The sequence below is a fragment of the Somniosus microcephalus genome, chromosome 5 (assembly GCF_052327205.1).
Source record: "Somniosus microcephalus isolate GS21.2 chromosome 5, FLI_Smic_1.0, whole genome shotgun sequence".
In the NCBI taxonomy this organism is placed as follows: domain Eukaryota; kingdom Metazoa; phylum Chordata; class Chondrichthyes; order Squaliformes; family Somniosidae; genus Somniosus; species Somniosus microcephalus.
In genome coordinates this window covers 141,086,311-141,104,430 of record NC_140991.1, presented here as the reverse complement: position 1 = coordinate 141,104,430, position 18,120 = coordinate 141,086,311, and the positions used below count along the sequence as shown (strand labels likewise).

The 18,120-nt window shown below is 45.0% G+C and overlaps 1 protein-coding gene across 4 annotated transcripts in view; it reads left to right on the top strand.

Moving 5' to 3' along the window:
- Positions 1-957: 957 nt before the first annotated feature.
- tfpi2 (tissue factor pathway inhibitor 2) overlaps positions 958-18,120 on the top strand; it is a 71,573-nt gene continuing 54,410 nt past the window's right edge. Inside the window, exons 1-4 of one of the 4 annotated variants that reach the window (XM_085988288.1) lie at positions 958-1,180; positions 7,892-8,071; positions 17,027-17,206; positions 17,313-17,486. In XM_085988288.1, coding sequence (XP_085844414.1) covers positions 1,108-1,180; positions 7,892-8,071; positions 17,027-17,206; positions 17,313-17,486 — 607 coding nt within the window. In that variant the 5' untranslated portion in view covers positions 958-1,107. The remainder of the gene's footprint in view (positions 1,181-7,891; positions 8,072-17,026; positions 17,207-17,312; positions 17,487-18,120) is intronic. The other 3 variants (XM_085988290.1, XM_085988291.1, XM_085988289.1) reach the window with 3 other exon arrangements.

Below are 18,120 nucleotides of genomic sequence, written 5' to 3'. Positions count from 1 at the left end.
CTCTGAGATCCCCTGGCATGCTCTCCTCCTTCCAGATACGAGAAATGAGTTCAAGAATTTGCGCCAGTAATGCTTCTCCACCATGCTTTAGTGCCTCGGCAGGGATTCCATCTGTTCCTGAGGCCTTGTTGTTCTTCAGTTGTCGGATGGCCTTTGCACTCGAGGCCTCCATAATCAGCACCTGTGAAGAGACGCTCGGCCACTCGACCAGGAAAATCCAAGACTGGTTCGACGCAAATGACCAGGAGATCCAGGAGCTAATAAGCCGCAAGCGCAAGGCATTCCTGATCTGGAAACAGCAAATGAACTCGAGAGCAAGAAAGTAGCTCTACAGAAGCCTGAAGGCCGAGGTCCAACAAAAAACTCGCGACCTAAAGAACAGATGGTGGGTGGAGAAAGCGCAGGAGATCCAGCAGCTAGCCAACAACCACGATGTGCGTGGATTCTTTAGCGCAGTCAAGACCATCTACGGCCCAAGCACCCAAGGCCGTTCCCCACTGTGGGCCAAGAATGGAGAGGTACTCATCAAGGACAGAGAGGCAGTCAGTGCCCACTGGAAGGAGCACTTCAAAGATCTCCTTGACCACAACTCTGTCTTCGACATGAGTGTCCTCAACACCATCCCACAGCATGCTACCCGCCACCATCTCAGCACAACCCCAGCCCGGCATGAGGTTGAAAAGGCCATCTGACAACTGAAGAACAACAAGGCCTCTGGAGCACACACATAAATGAAAGTGGGTTACATAACAGTACAGAACAAAAATACTATTTTGGCAAAGAATAATAACATTAAACTAAGGATTGATATAAAATGTGCATCAGGGATAGCAAATGTTGTGGAAGTTATGTAGATCATTGATTGCACTTTATTTTGGATCCAAAAAATGATGTTGTCGTCATTGGTTTCCAGTTGGAGTCACACTCTGTGAACCAACCGGACTGAGTGCAGTGGGGAAAGCCCGCCGGAAAGCCCGCTCCTATAAATGTGGCAGGATCGAGCTTCAAGTCAGGGAGTGAAAAGTCAGCTCGATTCCGCTGATCCTGTGCAGCCTGAAGTCCCGAGTCACAGCGGGTTCAACGCAAGTCACTGGGTCTGACAACATCATGGAGCTGAAGCTTTTCACCATGATCTGCGGCATCTTCCTGCTGGCCCCACAGCGTGGCACGGCGCTGAAAGGTAAAAGGTTCAAAGTAGTCCAGTGCGCAGAAGTTGAGTTTTTTTCTTTAATTTTTTTCCAATAACAATGCTAGGAACATTTGTAACGTTACTGGAAAAATTATGATGTGCCCTTGCGGGACAAAGCCAGGACCCAAAGTGACAAGTTTCGGAAGGTAAATAACACTTTTCGGAAGGTAAGTAACTGAATCCCAGCGGGGTCGTCAAGATTATGCTGCTCGAGGGCTGGAATTTATCGTCAGCGTTGCTGGGAAAGCCCCAGAAATGAAAAATGGACAAAAATGTGGAGTGTTCTTTAGTGCTTATTTATAACTTTTAAAACATGGTGAGACTTTACTTCTGTTTCATAGAACATGATAAGGATACTCAGAGGGCTGGCTAGCAGAATTACTGTGAAGTTCAGCAGCAGCACAGTTCTGCAATTTACATCCAGTAGGTTTACTCAGAATATTGGGAGAATGTTCAAGGAGGAAGAAAGTCAATTAACATCGTCCTTACTTGAATCCACAGTAGAGTTCATCTAAACTATGCCACAAAAATCTCCATAATCGGTGGAGGTTTTTGAGGCACAGTTCCGACTAATTCTATTGGCATGAGTTCACACTTGGAGAAGATTTCCTGTTTGTTATTTGTAGTTTTTTGTAGTAAAAGTTTTCACTGCTTTTCCTCACATTCCTTTTGGAATAATTTTCCCCATATCTTTTTTCTCTGTTTATTCACCCCGAAAATACTTTGTTCCACAGTGTGTATTAAGTTTCCTGTATTGGAGAGACTTTTCCCAGTGTAAATGCAGCTTTAACCAGTCATAAACAAGAAGGCACTTGTAATACAGCTAGTTTTAGCACCTGGAACAATGTTAGCTTGCTGATGTGATGAAACTTAGATTAAAAGCATTGCATTGATGGTTTTACTATTCTGATGTCTGCAGGACTTGTAGTTACAATTGCCTGGCCTACACGCCAGAAATTTCAGATGACCCATTTTAGATATCTACATCTTGACTCCAGAAGCTATAGCCATCATCGCCGATTCTAGCTCAAACTGCCCATGTTGGCTTTGGATGTGACTCAGAATAGAAGTCTGTCAACTCCATTCTGTGCTTGGTATTTTTTATTAGACTGGGACAGTATTGCATTAGTTTGGGACAAATCTAGAGGATGATTAATACAACTAAATTTAAATAAATTTTGTTATATTAAAATGTTTATAACTATTGTGTACCCTTTCCCAACAACTTGATTAAATATAACATAGAAATGATGGCCATAATACTCAATTTTGTAGTGGAAACATTTCTAAGTATCCTAACTGTAGGGTCAGTTAATGTATTTTAAGCAGTCATCCCTTTATTTCAGCCCTGTGTAATTAAAGGAAAGTGCCAGTTAAGTACTGTACAACCCACAATATATGAGGCAATGGGTGGAGTACTTATCTGATACTTCCTATCCTCAAAATTATTTTGTTTTGACTGTCCAGAGCAATCCACAGTGGAGGTTATAAATGCCCAGATTTTGCTGTCAAAGTAATGGTGCTTGCCGTTATTTATGAGCAAATGGTAATAGCAACTTCAGACCAGGAGCAGATACATGGTTAAACTCAAAAATCTAAAGTTGCTGTCCGAGTTGCGAATCTTCACTGTTAGCTTCATGAAAGCAACATCTCGCTGTCTGCCTCACCATTGAAATGCATTGAATGGTGCGAAGTTGCTGTATTTGCATGGTAGATACGAACTAAACCCATCACAAAAAGTTGTCAAGTCATTTCAAGTCTAAGTACCCTTTTAACAATGTGATAAGTGTTAATTACTGTCGGTCAACCTCTCTGGCACTGAAAATTAACTATTACAAGTGTGGCGTCTCATTCCTTCAGGTTTTAATTGTTGTAGGAGATTTTAAAAACGTAACCTCTCTACCTCCTCTCTCTCTTAATCCAATCTTTCTTTCCCTCTTTATTTCTCTTTCTGTACCTGATATGATATTGAATTCACCCCATCAAATTTACACTTCCCTCCCAGTCCTTGTGCTGTTAATTTCACAATCCTTCAATCTGATTGGTTAATGAGATACACAGTTGCTTGCTCTGTTCACTCAGGTTCTAGATGCAGCACATCTTTCAGTCTTTAGAATGCTTCCTTGAGCTCATTTGTGTTGGGAGCAGTGGCAGTAATGAGACATGGGTTAAAACAGAGAGAACTAATGGTAACTTGTTTGTATTCTTTACCTTTACATTATGCTTCTACAATTAAAAATAACAAGCAATGGCTTATAATGTAACATTTTTATTAAGTGGTAAAATACAGCAATGTATTGCATATTGTTTAACATATTTGCTTTGCTGATGCTGTGCCTGGCTAGATCAGCGATTTATTTCATCTAAAGAGAATGTATTCCTTAAGATTGTGAAGTCATGATGTGCACTGGATAATGAAAGATTGTATCTGTATCAGTATCAGCATTGTAGTCTACAGAATGTTACTGTACCATCTGACTTCCATTTTTTTGTAGGTGTCAATGGAGTTGACACAGTTAGAGCTACTTTGGATTAAACAGTTCTGTACTGGCATTTTTTGTGCTGCATTAAAAACATAAACCAGACACAACAAGCCAAATATAACAGGATTGCATAAATTCTGGGCTGAATGAGGAATTTGTAACAAATCAATTACTTCATTATCGTTTGATTGCATTTAAACAACACACAAGGAATAAAGGGTCATAAAACTTACCAAAATTAACATTAGATGCCCTGTTATAGAAAGAATGACTTGCATTTATATGGTACCTTTCACAACCTCAGGACATCCCAAAGTGCTTTACAGCCAATTAAGTACTTTTGAAGTGCTGCCAATTTGTCCACAAACACCAATGAGATCATGACTATATAATCTGTTTTAGTGATGTTGGTTGAGGGATAAATATTAGCTAGGACTCCCATGCTGTTCTTCGAGTAATGCCATGGGTTCTTTTACAGCCATCAGAGAGGGCAGACGGGGCCTTGATTTAATGTTTAATTATCAAGGCCCCGCCTGCCCTCTCAGATGGCCGTAAAAGAACCTCTCAGTACTGCACTGGAGTGCCAGCCTAGATTTTTGTGCTCAGGAGTTGTGCTGTTACTAAGCAGGGTTACTTGAGCCCACAACCATTTGACTCAGAGGAGAGTGCGATCACTGAGCCACAGCTGACACCTGTTTACACTAGATCTACAAGTTCATGTTTGTTTCATTTTTGTAGCTCAAATGGTCTAATGTTCCCAGTACGCAGCTATTTTGTTATGGTTGCTCAGATGTAAAAAGTTCAAATGCTTAACTTTAAAACTGAGTAGGGCTACAAAGCAGATTTGTGTCTAGATTGTATAAATGGCAGATGTAATCTCCTGCCATTTTCTAGGGTGAGGCGAGGCCATGGAGGCATTTCTACATTGGGATGAGGATTTTGAATTCAATTCATTGTGGAATGGGGAGCCAGTGGAGATCAACAAAGACAGAGGTGACAGCGCTGAACAGGTTGTGGATGGCAAGAGTTTTGGATGAGTTGATATTTATATAGCATGGAGTGTGGGAGGGCAGTGAGGAAAGCATTGGAGAAGTGGAACCTGGAGGTAACAAATGTATGGATACATTTGTGAATAGAGTTCCCATAATTGGAGCTGCTTGCGATTCAGCAGTATTTTTCTACTTTCAACCTAACAATAAATGAAGCACAACATTTCAGACTTAAGAAGGTCACTATGACCCACAGAGTCACATTCTAATGAGGTCTTCCTGAGATTTATAGTCAGACCTGCTGGATTCAGTTCATATCTCAGCAAAATGTATTAAATTACCTTCCAGAAATATCTTCTGATTTTTAGTATAAAAGGACATAAGGATAAATAGAGTGTTGCTAGCCTTCATAATGCTAATCTTTCTCTAATAGTTCATTTAACACTTATCCACTTATCCAATCAGAGCAAATGTGCAGCACAGTCCCTTTGGGCTCTGTCATGGCCACAGAAAATCTACTGTTTGGCCGTGTCTCTGATTTCTGAAGAGTTCATATTTGCCTGGATTCTCTGCTCTGTGTTTGTACAGTGGATTATATTGATGTTCATTATACTTACTCCAAGTTAGAAGATATTTTAATAATGCATCATTATTTTTATCAAACACTGTAGAACTGGAAATGTGATTTGTTGCTTAAAGCCTTATGAAGAGAGAAACTATTCCATTTGCAATCAATGTTTTGTGATTATGGTAAACCATCACAGAGCATTTGTCTTTGATGTGCCCTAACACCTTTTAAGGCAGATCGTTTTAGTACACACTTCCCTTCACACTTCAGCATCAAAAGCTATTTTCATATCATGCTCCAGTTATTCTGTCACAACAAGTTGCCTAACTGTTTAGTTTTACCCAGCATTGTTTCTCCAGCTTGTCCCTCAACTCCATGACCATATTTATGTTGCGAGCCCTGCATGGAAGTCAGAACATTGGAAAGACCAAAGCCATCTTATTCAGCTTCTACAGCTCTTGCCATAGGCTCCATCCTTCTCCTAGCTACTATTTCAAACCCCATATCATTCATCCCAAGATCACTTGCTTCCACAACCTGTGTCTGCTTTTACCTCAAGCCTTCTGCTGTTGAAACCCTTATCCACACTTTCGTTATCTGTAGACTTGACTTTTGCAATGTCCTAATCATCAGCTTCCCATGTTCTACATTTCACAAACTCCAACTGGTCCAGAACACTGCTGCCTGCAGTCTGTTTTTCACTAAGGCCTTTTCACCCATCACCGCCATTCTTGCTGACTTCCAATGTATTGAATTGAATTGAAAATCCTTGCCCTCTTTTAGAAATTCATGACCTAGCCTCACCCGAACTCTGCAACCTCTTATAGCCTAGTCCACACCCTTCAATTCTCTGACTCTATAGTGCAATCCCTTTAACCCTTTTCAGTCTGTTATCAATGGCAGAGCCTTCAGCTGTCTCTGGCCTACCCTTGGAACTCCCTCCCTAAACCTCAGTGCCTCGTTTCCTCTTGCCCCACTTTTAAAAACCTCTTCAAAACATATCTTATTGACCATGCTTTTGGTCATTTCTCCTAACTCCTCACTACTGCTTGGCATCTGTTTTACCTCTGTAATGTGCCTCAGAAAGTTTTCTACATTAAAGGCACTATACAAATACAAGTAGTTGTTGTTGCTTAATCAATTTGACCATCCGCTTGTGTATGTCTTCATTAATTTTTATAAACAAAAACTCTAGTCCCTTGAAATTATGCTGTGGAATTGTAGGTTAACATAATTGTCTGAAATTCCCCTCTCTGTTATTTAAAACAAATGGATTAATTAAAAATAGCAGAAAAGAAATTTCTAACTAGTTAAGCATTAGAACCTATTATCCGGCAGCTTAATTTCAAGGTGTAGATATAAAACAGATACTCTTGCCATTCCACATTTACATTTAGAGTATTTTAATTGTAGGTGATATTTTTCCATCGCCACAGTTTATTGTCTATTTTCTCCTTTTTTCTGCTCTGCTGAAAACGTTGACTGCTGCTGAGCTGTGGTTTCACACGTCAGTCACCGTCCAGCACCTCACCCGAGTAGCCATTTTTCATATGTGACCCTAAACAATGAATGTTGACGGGTCATTCAACCATAGGGGAGAACAGCATCACAAGCAAATTCAATCCAATCATGACCCAAAGTCCACACTCGTGCACCATCTATCCGGAGTCACTGGTGGCGATCAGAAGTGGAAACCTGGCTGATTTTCTTCTTCCCAGTTCTGCATGTTGAGGCAGTCATAGAACACTTGTACACTAGCTAAGGTCAGCCACCACATTTGAATTCTACATTCTGGAGGTACTTTTACTAGTCAGTAATGGTTTGGATTTCCATTGTTTCTTGTTTCTAGGCATCAAGGGGGAAAACTTGGGTTGATTTGCACCACTCGTTAGTGCCCCCGGGGGCGCAAATCCCCTAGTGCCCGGGCGCGGTGCCGCTGACGCCTCCCGTGAAATTCAACGGGAGGCTAGTGGCGGTGGTAGCCGGTAGCACCCCGTGGTGCTGTGCCGACAACAATGACATCATCGCAATGCACAGTGCCCCGGCTGCAAACTTCGCTTGCGCCCCCTGACCTATCGCCGGACGATATGTCCGACAGGGTCAGGGGGTGGATTTGCAGCGGCGGCAGCGCTAGTAAAAGGGGCAGGTGTTGGGCGGCCATTTTTTTGGGGCCAATTGCCAGCACCTGCCCCCTTCCCCTTTTTTCCTCAGGGTGCCAGCTGCGATTGTTCAGCCTGGCACTCCTCTTGAGTGCCGGGCTGTTTTAACGGCAGCCCACTCCCCGGTGGTCCAGCAGGGCCCTGGTATGTGCAGCGCTAGGCCCCTCCCCTTTAAATCAGGGGAGGAGACCTGCAATGACACGGGGCTACGTGCCGACACGCGTGGCGCTGTTGCATGTAGTGCCGCCTTATTCAGTTGTAGCACCCTAAGAAGGAGGTGGCATGCTTCCAGCAGCGCCCCACCTCCTGCTTGGGGCGCTACTAGTGAATTGCTGACGGAGGGGCGCTAATTTTTTCGGGGCGCTAAAATTAGTGCCCCGGCAACGTTGGTGCCCCAAAAGGGGCGACACCCAATTTCCCCCCCCCCCCCACCCAAGACTTCTGTTTACTAACTCAATTATCATGCAGTTTTACAAAAGTTACAACAACTTGTATTTTTCTAGACAACCGAGACGTCTGCCTACTGTTACCGGACAAAGGACCCTGTAAAGCCTTGATCACTAGTTTTTACTACAACAGATACACTCAGATGTGTGAGATGTTTCAATATGGTGGCTGCAGAGGCAATGAAAATAACTTTCAAACCCTGAGAGAATGCACATTGCATTGCCGAAGAATTAAAAGTAAGTTTCTATTCAAGCATTTTTCCTGTTTAAGTAAGGTGCGGCTTTGCCAAAGGGGCATGTTCACTTGGGAAAAAGAAAATGTGACAGGAAGGGTGAGAGTTCCTGCTCACTGGAACAGTTTTAAATAGAGTTTGAATAGCCGACAAGCTGAACTGTGCAACTGATGCTTACAAACTACCAATTACAAGAACAAGATATAATTTTGCAGTTATACTTGTGCTAAGTGGATTTCTGCTAATATTTAGATCTTTGCTGTTTTAAAAAAAGGAACTGCAAAATATTTTGCCAGATCATTCTATATAAAAGTTTATATCTAGTGATACTGCTTCAAGATGTTTTTTTTTTAGTTATTTTAGATTTTTTTTCCGAATTCACATTTCCAAGAATGACTCCAAATTTTGAAAAATCCCATCCTCTCATTGGGGCCTTCTTAATGGGAGTCCTTATTCCAACTCCACCTATATTTATGCTGCCTAGATACTATTTTGGTTTAAGTTGTTTTCACATGACTATTTATAAGAAAATGTTGCCTTTTTTTGCTGCAGCAGTTTTATTCCTTGCTCTCCTGAAGGCATTGATTCATGCTGAGGTGGGGCTCCAGATGTCCTCTGGGACCTTTCCCAAATAGCCATTCTTCATATGTGAACATAGACATGAATGTCAGTAGGCTTTTCAATTCTAGGAGGCTTCATCACAGTGAGCCTGATCTTGTCCTTACTTCACTGGATAACGATCAGGAATGGGAACCCTGGCATTCTTTCTTTCATATGCTTGAGGCCTGACACTAAAGCTGATTGTAGCAACCCTATTTTCACCCCAGCTGAGATTGACTAATTCAGCACTGACCAAAGATTGAATTTGTGACCTTCCTAGTTTGTATGGCTTGGTTTCACACAGGGCTGTGAATTTATCAACATAGCCACCAAGGAGTTCAAGTCAGTGCTTTTAATAAAATGTAGTATGTGAAAGATAATCAATTCCTTCAGACCTAATCGAAGAGAAAACTAAGATACTGCAGTTCTTGGTTAAACTTATTGAGAGGGAAAGTGAGCTTGGGCCATTCTCTGGTATAAAGAGGTACAACCTATAAGTAGAAATTGGGCTATTCAAAAATCACATGTAATTTAGATAAATTTATAAGATTGTAGGGAACAATCCATTTCACTCACTTAAGTGCACAAGGTATAGGGCAAACCAGAGTTGCAATGGTCAGTGATCATGGTATGTATTGCACAGTTCAGGCTCGTTTTATACTATTCCTGAAATTATTCAATAGTGAATAAATCAAAAAGGTGGAAACTGCTCCTATGCTAATTCTTTATATCTTGGATCTCATTAGAATGAACCTAACATGCTATATCTGCTGACACACGGGTGAATTTTAACCCGCAAAAATGGGTGGGTTGGGGTCGGGTGAGATGTAAAAATCTCAAACCCGACCCTAACCCACCTCCAACCCGCCCACTTTTGGGTTTAATGGCGGTGGGACAGGGGGCGGGAAGCCAACCCACTCCCAGGAAGTGGGATGGCCATTTAAATATGAGGCTGGGAGCCTCACATTTAACTTCCCAAACAGGTTTAACCCTGGCCGGCCAGGTTTCCCAGGCCTTGGGAAACCCGGCAGCTCAATGGAGGTGAGGACAGCTTCAGGAAAAAGATAAGTGCCTTTACAGCACTGCATGTGGGCCAGGAGGAGCAGAAGTGCTTCCATCGGTCCCCCAAGATAACCTTCTTCCCTGGGATTAGACCCCCCCTCCAATCCAAAGATGTCCCCCCGATCAGGGATCAGACCCCCAGTATCTGACCCCTCTGATGTCGGGGTTCGGACCCGCTCCCCCCGCTCCATGCTCCCATTAGCAGCTGCCAGCTCCCTACCTGGGAGAGCTTCCCACTCGACTGGAAGCCAAGCCTGTTAATCAGGCTGACTTCCAGGCAGGTGATCCTGTCAAAATATGCAGGGACTTCTGGGTTTCCCATCCGAAATGCTGCATAGGCCATTTTAACTTCTAGGCCTCATTTAAATATAGCAAGCCTAACTTGTACCTGAAGCCGGTGTCAGTGACGTCAGGCTGGCGGGTGGATGTCGGGCGAGGGCGGCACAGGACCATGGCTGTGGACCCGTGACCGTGGTGGTGAGAGAATAGGCGAATGTTGTCAGGGGAGGGAAGTCCGGGGCCTTCGGTCTCCTTGTGACACCTTGGCACTCCTGCTCCTCCTGGTCCAGAAAGAAATGTTTCAAAAATAAATTTATCTTAACTTTTCGACACTCTTCTGGTCCTGTTGCTGCTTTGCAGCCGGTCCTCCTGGCGAGGCCAGCACTAGGTGCCAAACACAGCTGTCAGCGATTAAAATATAGTTGGGATCTGAATTACATCATCAAAGTCAGACTTTTGAATTTCACTGAAGCCCTTGCTTGCCTGGTGCAAAGCTAGAATACGCCTGTTAAAGCAGCATGCAGAGTTAGGCCAGTGAGAATTCCCCATTCTCATTGGACGTGCAGGGGGTGGGGGGGATTTAAAATTGGGAACTGAATTCCTGGAACTATCTGATCAGTTAAGTGAAAATCTATGTTCTTTACATTCTCATTTGTCTCACATGTGAGTAGCTGGCTTGGGAATCCAGGTTGGAAAAAAAAGTTCAGATAGGGAATACATTCACAGTGGCTAAGGGCAGGATTTTCATTGTGTCGTGGAGTCGGGATTGGAGGTGTGCGGGGGCTTAAAATCCCGAAATCAGGGGTCCCGACCCCAGCCCGTACCCAAACCCGCCTCTGTAATGTATGTACCTTTTTTAAGGGAGAGAACTACTTTTTACAGCTCCTGTATACTGTAGTACCGGCAGTGACCACACCTGTATATAAACCCTGAGTAGTGATCTGTATAGTTAGTTCTAGAGTAACCCTCATTCAGTAAACACCTGTTGATCGTTCCCTGCAGTCTGTTGTCTGATTATTGAAGGACACAACATTAAGATACACGGATCTAACATTGGCGACGTGGCAGATTCGAACCTACCCGCAACTCTGCATCACCTCCCAGGGATTCGCTCCTGGAGAACAGTGGAAGAAGGTCGCGTCCAGAAGCACGGGCGTCGACCACGGGCAACCGCCCAGTCATCCAGCGGAGATTTGAGCATCGCAGGGGAGGCTGTCGAGAGCCAGGCTTGGCTTTCCAGTCACAGTGGTCCAGCGAAATGGGCTGGCAACAGGTACTGCGTAGACCCTTCCCGGACAGCGACGGGCTAGAGCCCGACCGAGCGGCACAGAAAAAGGCCGAGCAGCGTCGATGGGGAAGAGAGAGAGGGCAGAGCGCAGCCGGTGTTCAAGGGCCGAGCAGCGTCAACGGGGGAGAGAGGCGCGCAGGAAAACGCGAGGCGCTTCCATTGCCACGAGCACCGCAGAGAAAAGCGTTGGCAGCAACTCAGGAGCAGCGCACGAAACCCACAAGGCGTCGCCATTTGCCACGAGGACCGCCGAGAGCGGCGTTGGCAGCAGCGCGGGAGATGCCATTTTAAGCCGCAGCGGGGAAGAAAGGAAAGCGCGGGAGACGCCAGTCTAACCACACCCAGGGATGCCGAAGAGTGGCAGTATCACAGCGTTCGACAATGAAGTCGAAGATTGGACGACATATGTCGAATGCATAGAAATATACTGCAAGGCGAATGAAGTGCCAGATGACAAGAAAGCGCTGGTATTGTTGAATTCAATGGGTGCAAAAACGTATGGCTTACTGCGAAACCTAGTAACCCCAGAGAAGCCAGTAGAAAAGGATTTTGAAAACATAGTATCAATCCTACAGGACCACTTAAACCCCACACCGCTGCTGATAGCAGAAAGATTTAAGTTTCACAAAAGGAACCAGCATAAAGATGAAAGTAATGCTGAGTATTTAACGGAACTGCGCAAGCTATCGAAACACTGCCAGTTTGGAATGGGACTAGCAGATACTTTAAGGGACAAGTTTGTGTGTGGGCTTCAAAGTGAAGGAACCCAGAAATGGCTTCTATCAGAAAGGGATCTTACGCTGGACAAGGCTTTCAGCATAGCAGTATCACACGAAGCAGCAGCATGGGGTGCTGCAGAGATACAACGGAGACCGCAAGAATATGGCACAAATGAAATGTCATATGGAACAGTGAAGTGCTATCGCTGCGGCAGAACAACACAGGACCATAATGATTGCTGGTTCAAGGACAAAGTGTGCAGACAGTGTGGAAAAGTAGGACACATAGTAAGAGTTTGCAGGTCAGGAAAGAAAACCAGCAGCAAGAAATCTCCACAGGAGAAGAACAAGAAGGTACATAAGGTGATGGAGAGTAGTTCAGACGAACAGAAGAGTGATACAGACTCCGGAAGCAAGGAGCTGGGTTGTCTGAAACTACATAATGTCATCAAAACAGAGGATCACCAAACTATCTGGGTCACGCTCAAGATAGCAGGAGTCCAAGTGAAAATGGAATTGGACACAGGATCAGCCCTAACAGTCATAAACTGAAGGACTATAAGCGGCTATTCTCACATATACACTTGAGAGATACAAAGATTGTCTTGAAGACGTACACGGGGCAAAAAGTCTACCCCAAAGGAAAAATAAGGGTGAACGTTCTATATAACAGCAAGGAAACACCAAAAATGGACCTATATGTATTGCCAGATGGAGGACCACCACTACTAGGACGTGAATGGATCCGGAAGATACAGCTAGATTGGCATTCCATACAGGCACTGACTGTGGCTGACAAAAAGGATGACGACGTCACACCTGGGCAACTGTCAAAGATCCTAACTGACGCGAAAGAAGTGTTCCAGCAAGGACTCGGAACACTAAAAGGCGTGACAGCGACGATTAAAATTGAAGAAAACGAAAGCCCAAAATTTTTTAAGGCCAGACCGGTACCTTATGCGATCCGCCCAGCCGTCGAAGCAGAGCTGGAGAGTCTGGAACGTTCAGGTGTACTGTCCAAGGTAGACTGGAGCGAGTGGGCTACACCCATCGTCCCTGTGATGAAAAAGTCGTTGAGCAGCACGCCTAGGGAACCAAGGAAGGTTCGCATCTGTGGGGACTTTAAGGCAACAGTGAACCCGGTCCTTCACACCGTACAATATCCACTTTCGCGGATTGAAGATATTTTCGCCTCGCTATATCTGGAGGGAAACGCTTCACTAAGATTGATCTGGCCCAGCGTATCTGCAAATGGAGGTAGAAGAAGCATCAAAAAAATACCTCACAATCAACACCCATAAAGGTCTCTACCAATACAACCGGCTGGTATTCGGGCTAGCATCAGCTCCGGCTATTTGGCAGAGGGCAATGGAACAAGTCCTGCAAGGGATCCCAGGGACCCAGTGTTATTTGGACGACATCCTGGTCATGGGCGAAAATGACAGTGATCACCTTGCCAACCTGGAGCAGGTGCTCACTCGATTGCAGGAATATGGGCTCCGAGCTAACCGCCCCAAATGCGAGTTTTTTAGAAAACAGATCTCGTATTGTGGCCACGTTATCGATAAAGAGGGGTTACATAAGTCTTCAGAGAAGATTGAGGCAGTAGTCAAGGCTCCAGCACCGGAAAATGTGTCACAACTGAGGTCGTTCCTCGGGCTAGTAAACTACTACCATAAGTTCTTGCCAAATTTGTCTACAATACTACACCCACTGAACACCCTACTGCAAACTGGGGTGCCATGGAAGTAGAGTGACGAATGTAGACGAGCTTCCCAGAAGAGCAAAACACTAATCACATCGAAAGAGGTATTGGCCCATTACAACCCAGCATTACCAATTCGGTTGGCATGTGATGCATCACCCTACCGCATTGCAGCGGTGCTCTCGCACAAATTCTCAGACGGCTCCGAGAGGCCAATAGCCTTCGCGTCACGATCACTAACCTCAGCCGAGCGCAACTACGCCCAGATTGACAGGGAGGCCCTCGGCCTAGTGTGGGGAGTGAAAAAGTTCAATCACTATCTGCACGGGCAGAAGTTCACCTTGCTGACTGACCACCAACCACTTGTCTCCATCTTTAATCCAAAGAAGGGCGTTCCAGTGATGATTGCGCAACGGCTACAAAGATGGTCACTTTTTCTAGGGGCGCACCAATATGAAATCGAGTATAAGGGCACGAAACAGCATGGAAACGCTGAGCTATCACGCCTGCCACTGCCTACTGCGGAGGAAGCACCAGCAGTGGATCCTGTCGAAATATTTCATTCGACTATAATTTAATGCTTGCCAGTAACTAACGCTGGTATAGAGAAGGAGACCCGAAATGACCCGACACTGTCTCGGGTATATGATTTGACGGTGAAGGGATGGCCAGCACATGGCGACTCACTGTTACCAGCATTCTCATCCAGAAGAGAACAGCTGTCAGTATGCCAGGGGACCTTGATGTGTGGATCCCGAGTGGTAATTCCACCCAAGCTTCACGAAGGTCATCTGGGAGGGGTGAAAATGAAAAGCCTTGCTAGGGCTAATGTGTGGTGGCCGGGGATCGATCAGCAAATCGAGGACCTGACCAAGAGCTGCTCAGGATGCCAGAAGGTCCAAAATGCACCACCACATGCCCCTCTACACCCATGGGAGTGGCTCTCATCTCCATGGCAACGGGTGCATATTGATTTTGCTGGTCCATTCATGGACTCAATGTTTTTAATAGCCATGGATGCGCACTCAAAATGGCCTGAGGTCATCAAAATGTCCTCCACCACCACGGAGAAAACTATTGCAGTCCTACGGAACATTTTTGCCAGGAATGGCTTGCCAGAACAGATTTGCTCCGACAACGGACCACAGTTTGTGTCCGACGAGTTCCGGAGGTTCTTGAAAAAGAATGGGTTAAGGCATTACACATCCGCCCCGTATCATCCAGCCACAAATGGATTGGCTGAGACGTTCGTACAAACCTTTAAGAAGGCAATAAAGGCTATGTACAATGACAACATTCCGCTGCAGCACAAGGTGGACAATTTCCTGTTCACTGACCGGAATGCGACACATGCAGTCACCAACCAGGCCCCAGCCATGATGTTCTTTAACCGAAGGTTAAGATCTCGCCTGGATTTGCTCAGACCAAACGTACGAAGAGATGTTGAGAGTAAGCAATTCCAGCACATCCATGAGAAGCCAACAAGGAGCTTCAATGTCGGGCAACCAGTCTTGGCCCGCAACTACTGAACAGAAAAATGGCAGCCAGGAACGATATGCACACGGCAGAGCCCACTAATGTACACAGTGGACGTTGGGGAGAGCATCGTGAGACGCCATGCTGACCAGATCCTAGAGTCACAGGAACAAGTCAACCCCATGCCTCGCCCATACGTACCTGGTGATGAACCCGACGTACAGGTCGCATCTACCCCAGAAACAGTGGCATCGGAAGCTGATGAACCAACCGACGACAGGGGGCCAGAATCGCCTCCGCACCAAGAGCAAGACACTCGGGAAAGGCGCTATCCAGAAAGGATCAGGAAGCCTCCCCAAAGACTGAATTTATAAATAGACTATTTTCAGCTAATGTTGCATGTTAAAAGTGTTAATTGTAATTAGTTTGATATTTAATTGTTAAATGAGTGTTGTGGTACTGTTAATCTAAAAGGGGAGGAATTGTAATGTATGTAATGTAATATATACCTTAAGGGAGAGAACTACTTTTTACAGCTCCTGTATACTGTAGTACCGGCAGTGACCACACCTGTATATAAACCTGGATTAGTGATCTGTATAGTTAGTTCTAGAGTAACCCTCATTCAGTAAACACCTGTTGAATCATTCCCTGCAGTCTGTTGTCTGATTATTGAAGGACACAACATTAAGATACACGGATCTAACAGCCTCCATGCCAGTTTCAAAGGAGTCGGGTACCCGCCCCACACTGGGACCCACCTACCCAAGGCGGGAAGGGATTAGTGCCAATTAACTGCCAGTTAACAGGCAGTTTTCAGCCTAATCCCTATTTTGAAGGTTGAAGTGTGGGATTCTCGACGCTCCAAACCACGCCAAGTTAGAGGAGGCGAGCCGTCGGGTTGAAGGACTTGGAGGGGTCGAGATGTTGGTGTTCAGGTGAGTGATGTGTGCAAAGGTAAGTGTGTTTGGTGTGTCTAAAGTGATTAAAAAAGTGTAAATTACCTTTTCAGCCTTCCTTCCTTTAGGTCCCGGGAGTCCCTCATGTCACCGGCACAGAAAGCAGAATGGCTGCGAACTGTCAAAAGTGACAGCCTTCAGCTTTCTGTGCAGGAGAGATTTCTAACTGAGTCTGTGGAGAAGGACTCAGGTTAGAAGTAAGACTGTCAGTGTTTGACAGCTTCAAACAGCTGTGAAACGCTGATATTTCAGCTGTCAAAAGGTCTTGACAGATGAAATGTCAATCTGTGACGTCACCTGTTGCCGGGTGGCCCTTAATTGGCCTGCTGAGCCCGCTGGGCGGGCTCAACAAGGTCAATCAAGTTAAAATCGTGTGGATTGGCCGCATCTCGATGGAGGCGGGACTACAACCCCGAAAGTTGTAGTCCCGCCTCCAACCCGACTCCTGAGTTAAATTCCTGCCCTAAGTGTCTGGAAAGTGGAAATGTCCAGCTTACAGGTGTTACAAAAACTTTATCTGTGGGATAACCTGATGTATTTTAGACATAAGAACATAAGAAGTAGGAGCAGGAGTAGGCCATACGGCCCCTCGAGCCTGCTCCGCCATTCACTAAGATCATGACTGAACTTCTGCATCAATTCCACTTTCCCGCCGTATCCCTGTATCCTGTCATAACTGTTCTACTGGCTTTTTTGAAGTAGTTGTATGAAGTTGATGGCAATCACAAATGAGTAACTTCTTTAAGCTACATTTTAAATAATATATTTTTTTATCTGGTGGTAATATTGCCTGTGATTTATTATAGATAGGAAACAATGTAAATAGATGTGCTGTATAATGCATTTAACAAAGTCCCTTTTTTAATTGCAGAGATTCCCAAAATGTGCCGGGTGGAGGCAGATTCAGGACCGTGCCGTGCTTCCTTTACCAGATATTTCTATAACTTCACAACAGGACAGTGTGAGGAATTTGTGTTTGGTGGTTGCTATGGAAATGGTAATAACTTCAGGGACGTGACTTCTTGCCAGCAAGAGTGTGAACCAATTTCATGTAACTCTTTTAAAATATATTTTTCTTTATTTTAAGTCATTTTAAGTTGAATAATAGTTTTCAATGTATAAAGGTAGATAGTTTCAAAGCTATGATTTCTTTACAGTTTCGCCCTCATTTTGTACCAAGCCCAAAGACAAAGGAACTTGTGCAGCGGATATCCTACGGTATTACTACAAGCAAGAGACCTGCACTTGTGAGACATTCAGTTACACTGGCTGTGGCGGAAATGACAATAACTTTGTTTCTCTTAGAGCTTGCCAAAAGATTTGTCAACCAGGTAAGTCATGTAATCCCTAATACGCATTGGCCCTGATATTTATGGGGAGGCGCATTCAGAGTGGGGAGAAGGAGTTCTGGACGGGAAACCTGGAAGATATTAACCTGTCAAATGTATGAAGCAGATATTAACCTCAGGATGTCTTTTAAATTTTGTCTGCGGGTTTCCCGCCCAACAGGCTGGCTGCTTGTCAGGCGGGAAGACCCGTGGCACAAGGCCACAGCCGAGGAGCAGAGAACAGGTCGGGAGGGAGGGAGAGATCATGCTCGGGGGCGGGGGTAGAGATTACAGGGGGCGGGGGGAGGAGATCGGGGCAAGTTGGCGATCGTAGAGCTGGAAGCAGGTTAGCTTGCTGGGCTGGGAGGAAACACTCCTGCTCCTCCTGGCCCACAAGCAGTGCTGTAACTTCACTTACCTTCTCGCTTCCTTTTACCTGCCGGGTTTCCCGAGGCCCGGGAAACCTGGCTGAAATAGGTAAAAAATAAAAAGCATGCAAAAATGGAGGCACGCAGCCTCCTTAAAAGCGGTTATGGACCAACTCGTCTTCTGAGAGCGGATTGGTCGCCTGCCCTTTTCAAGCCTCCATTAAAGTTGGAAGTGGGCGGGTTCAAGGTGGATTGGGGTGGTTTGAAAT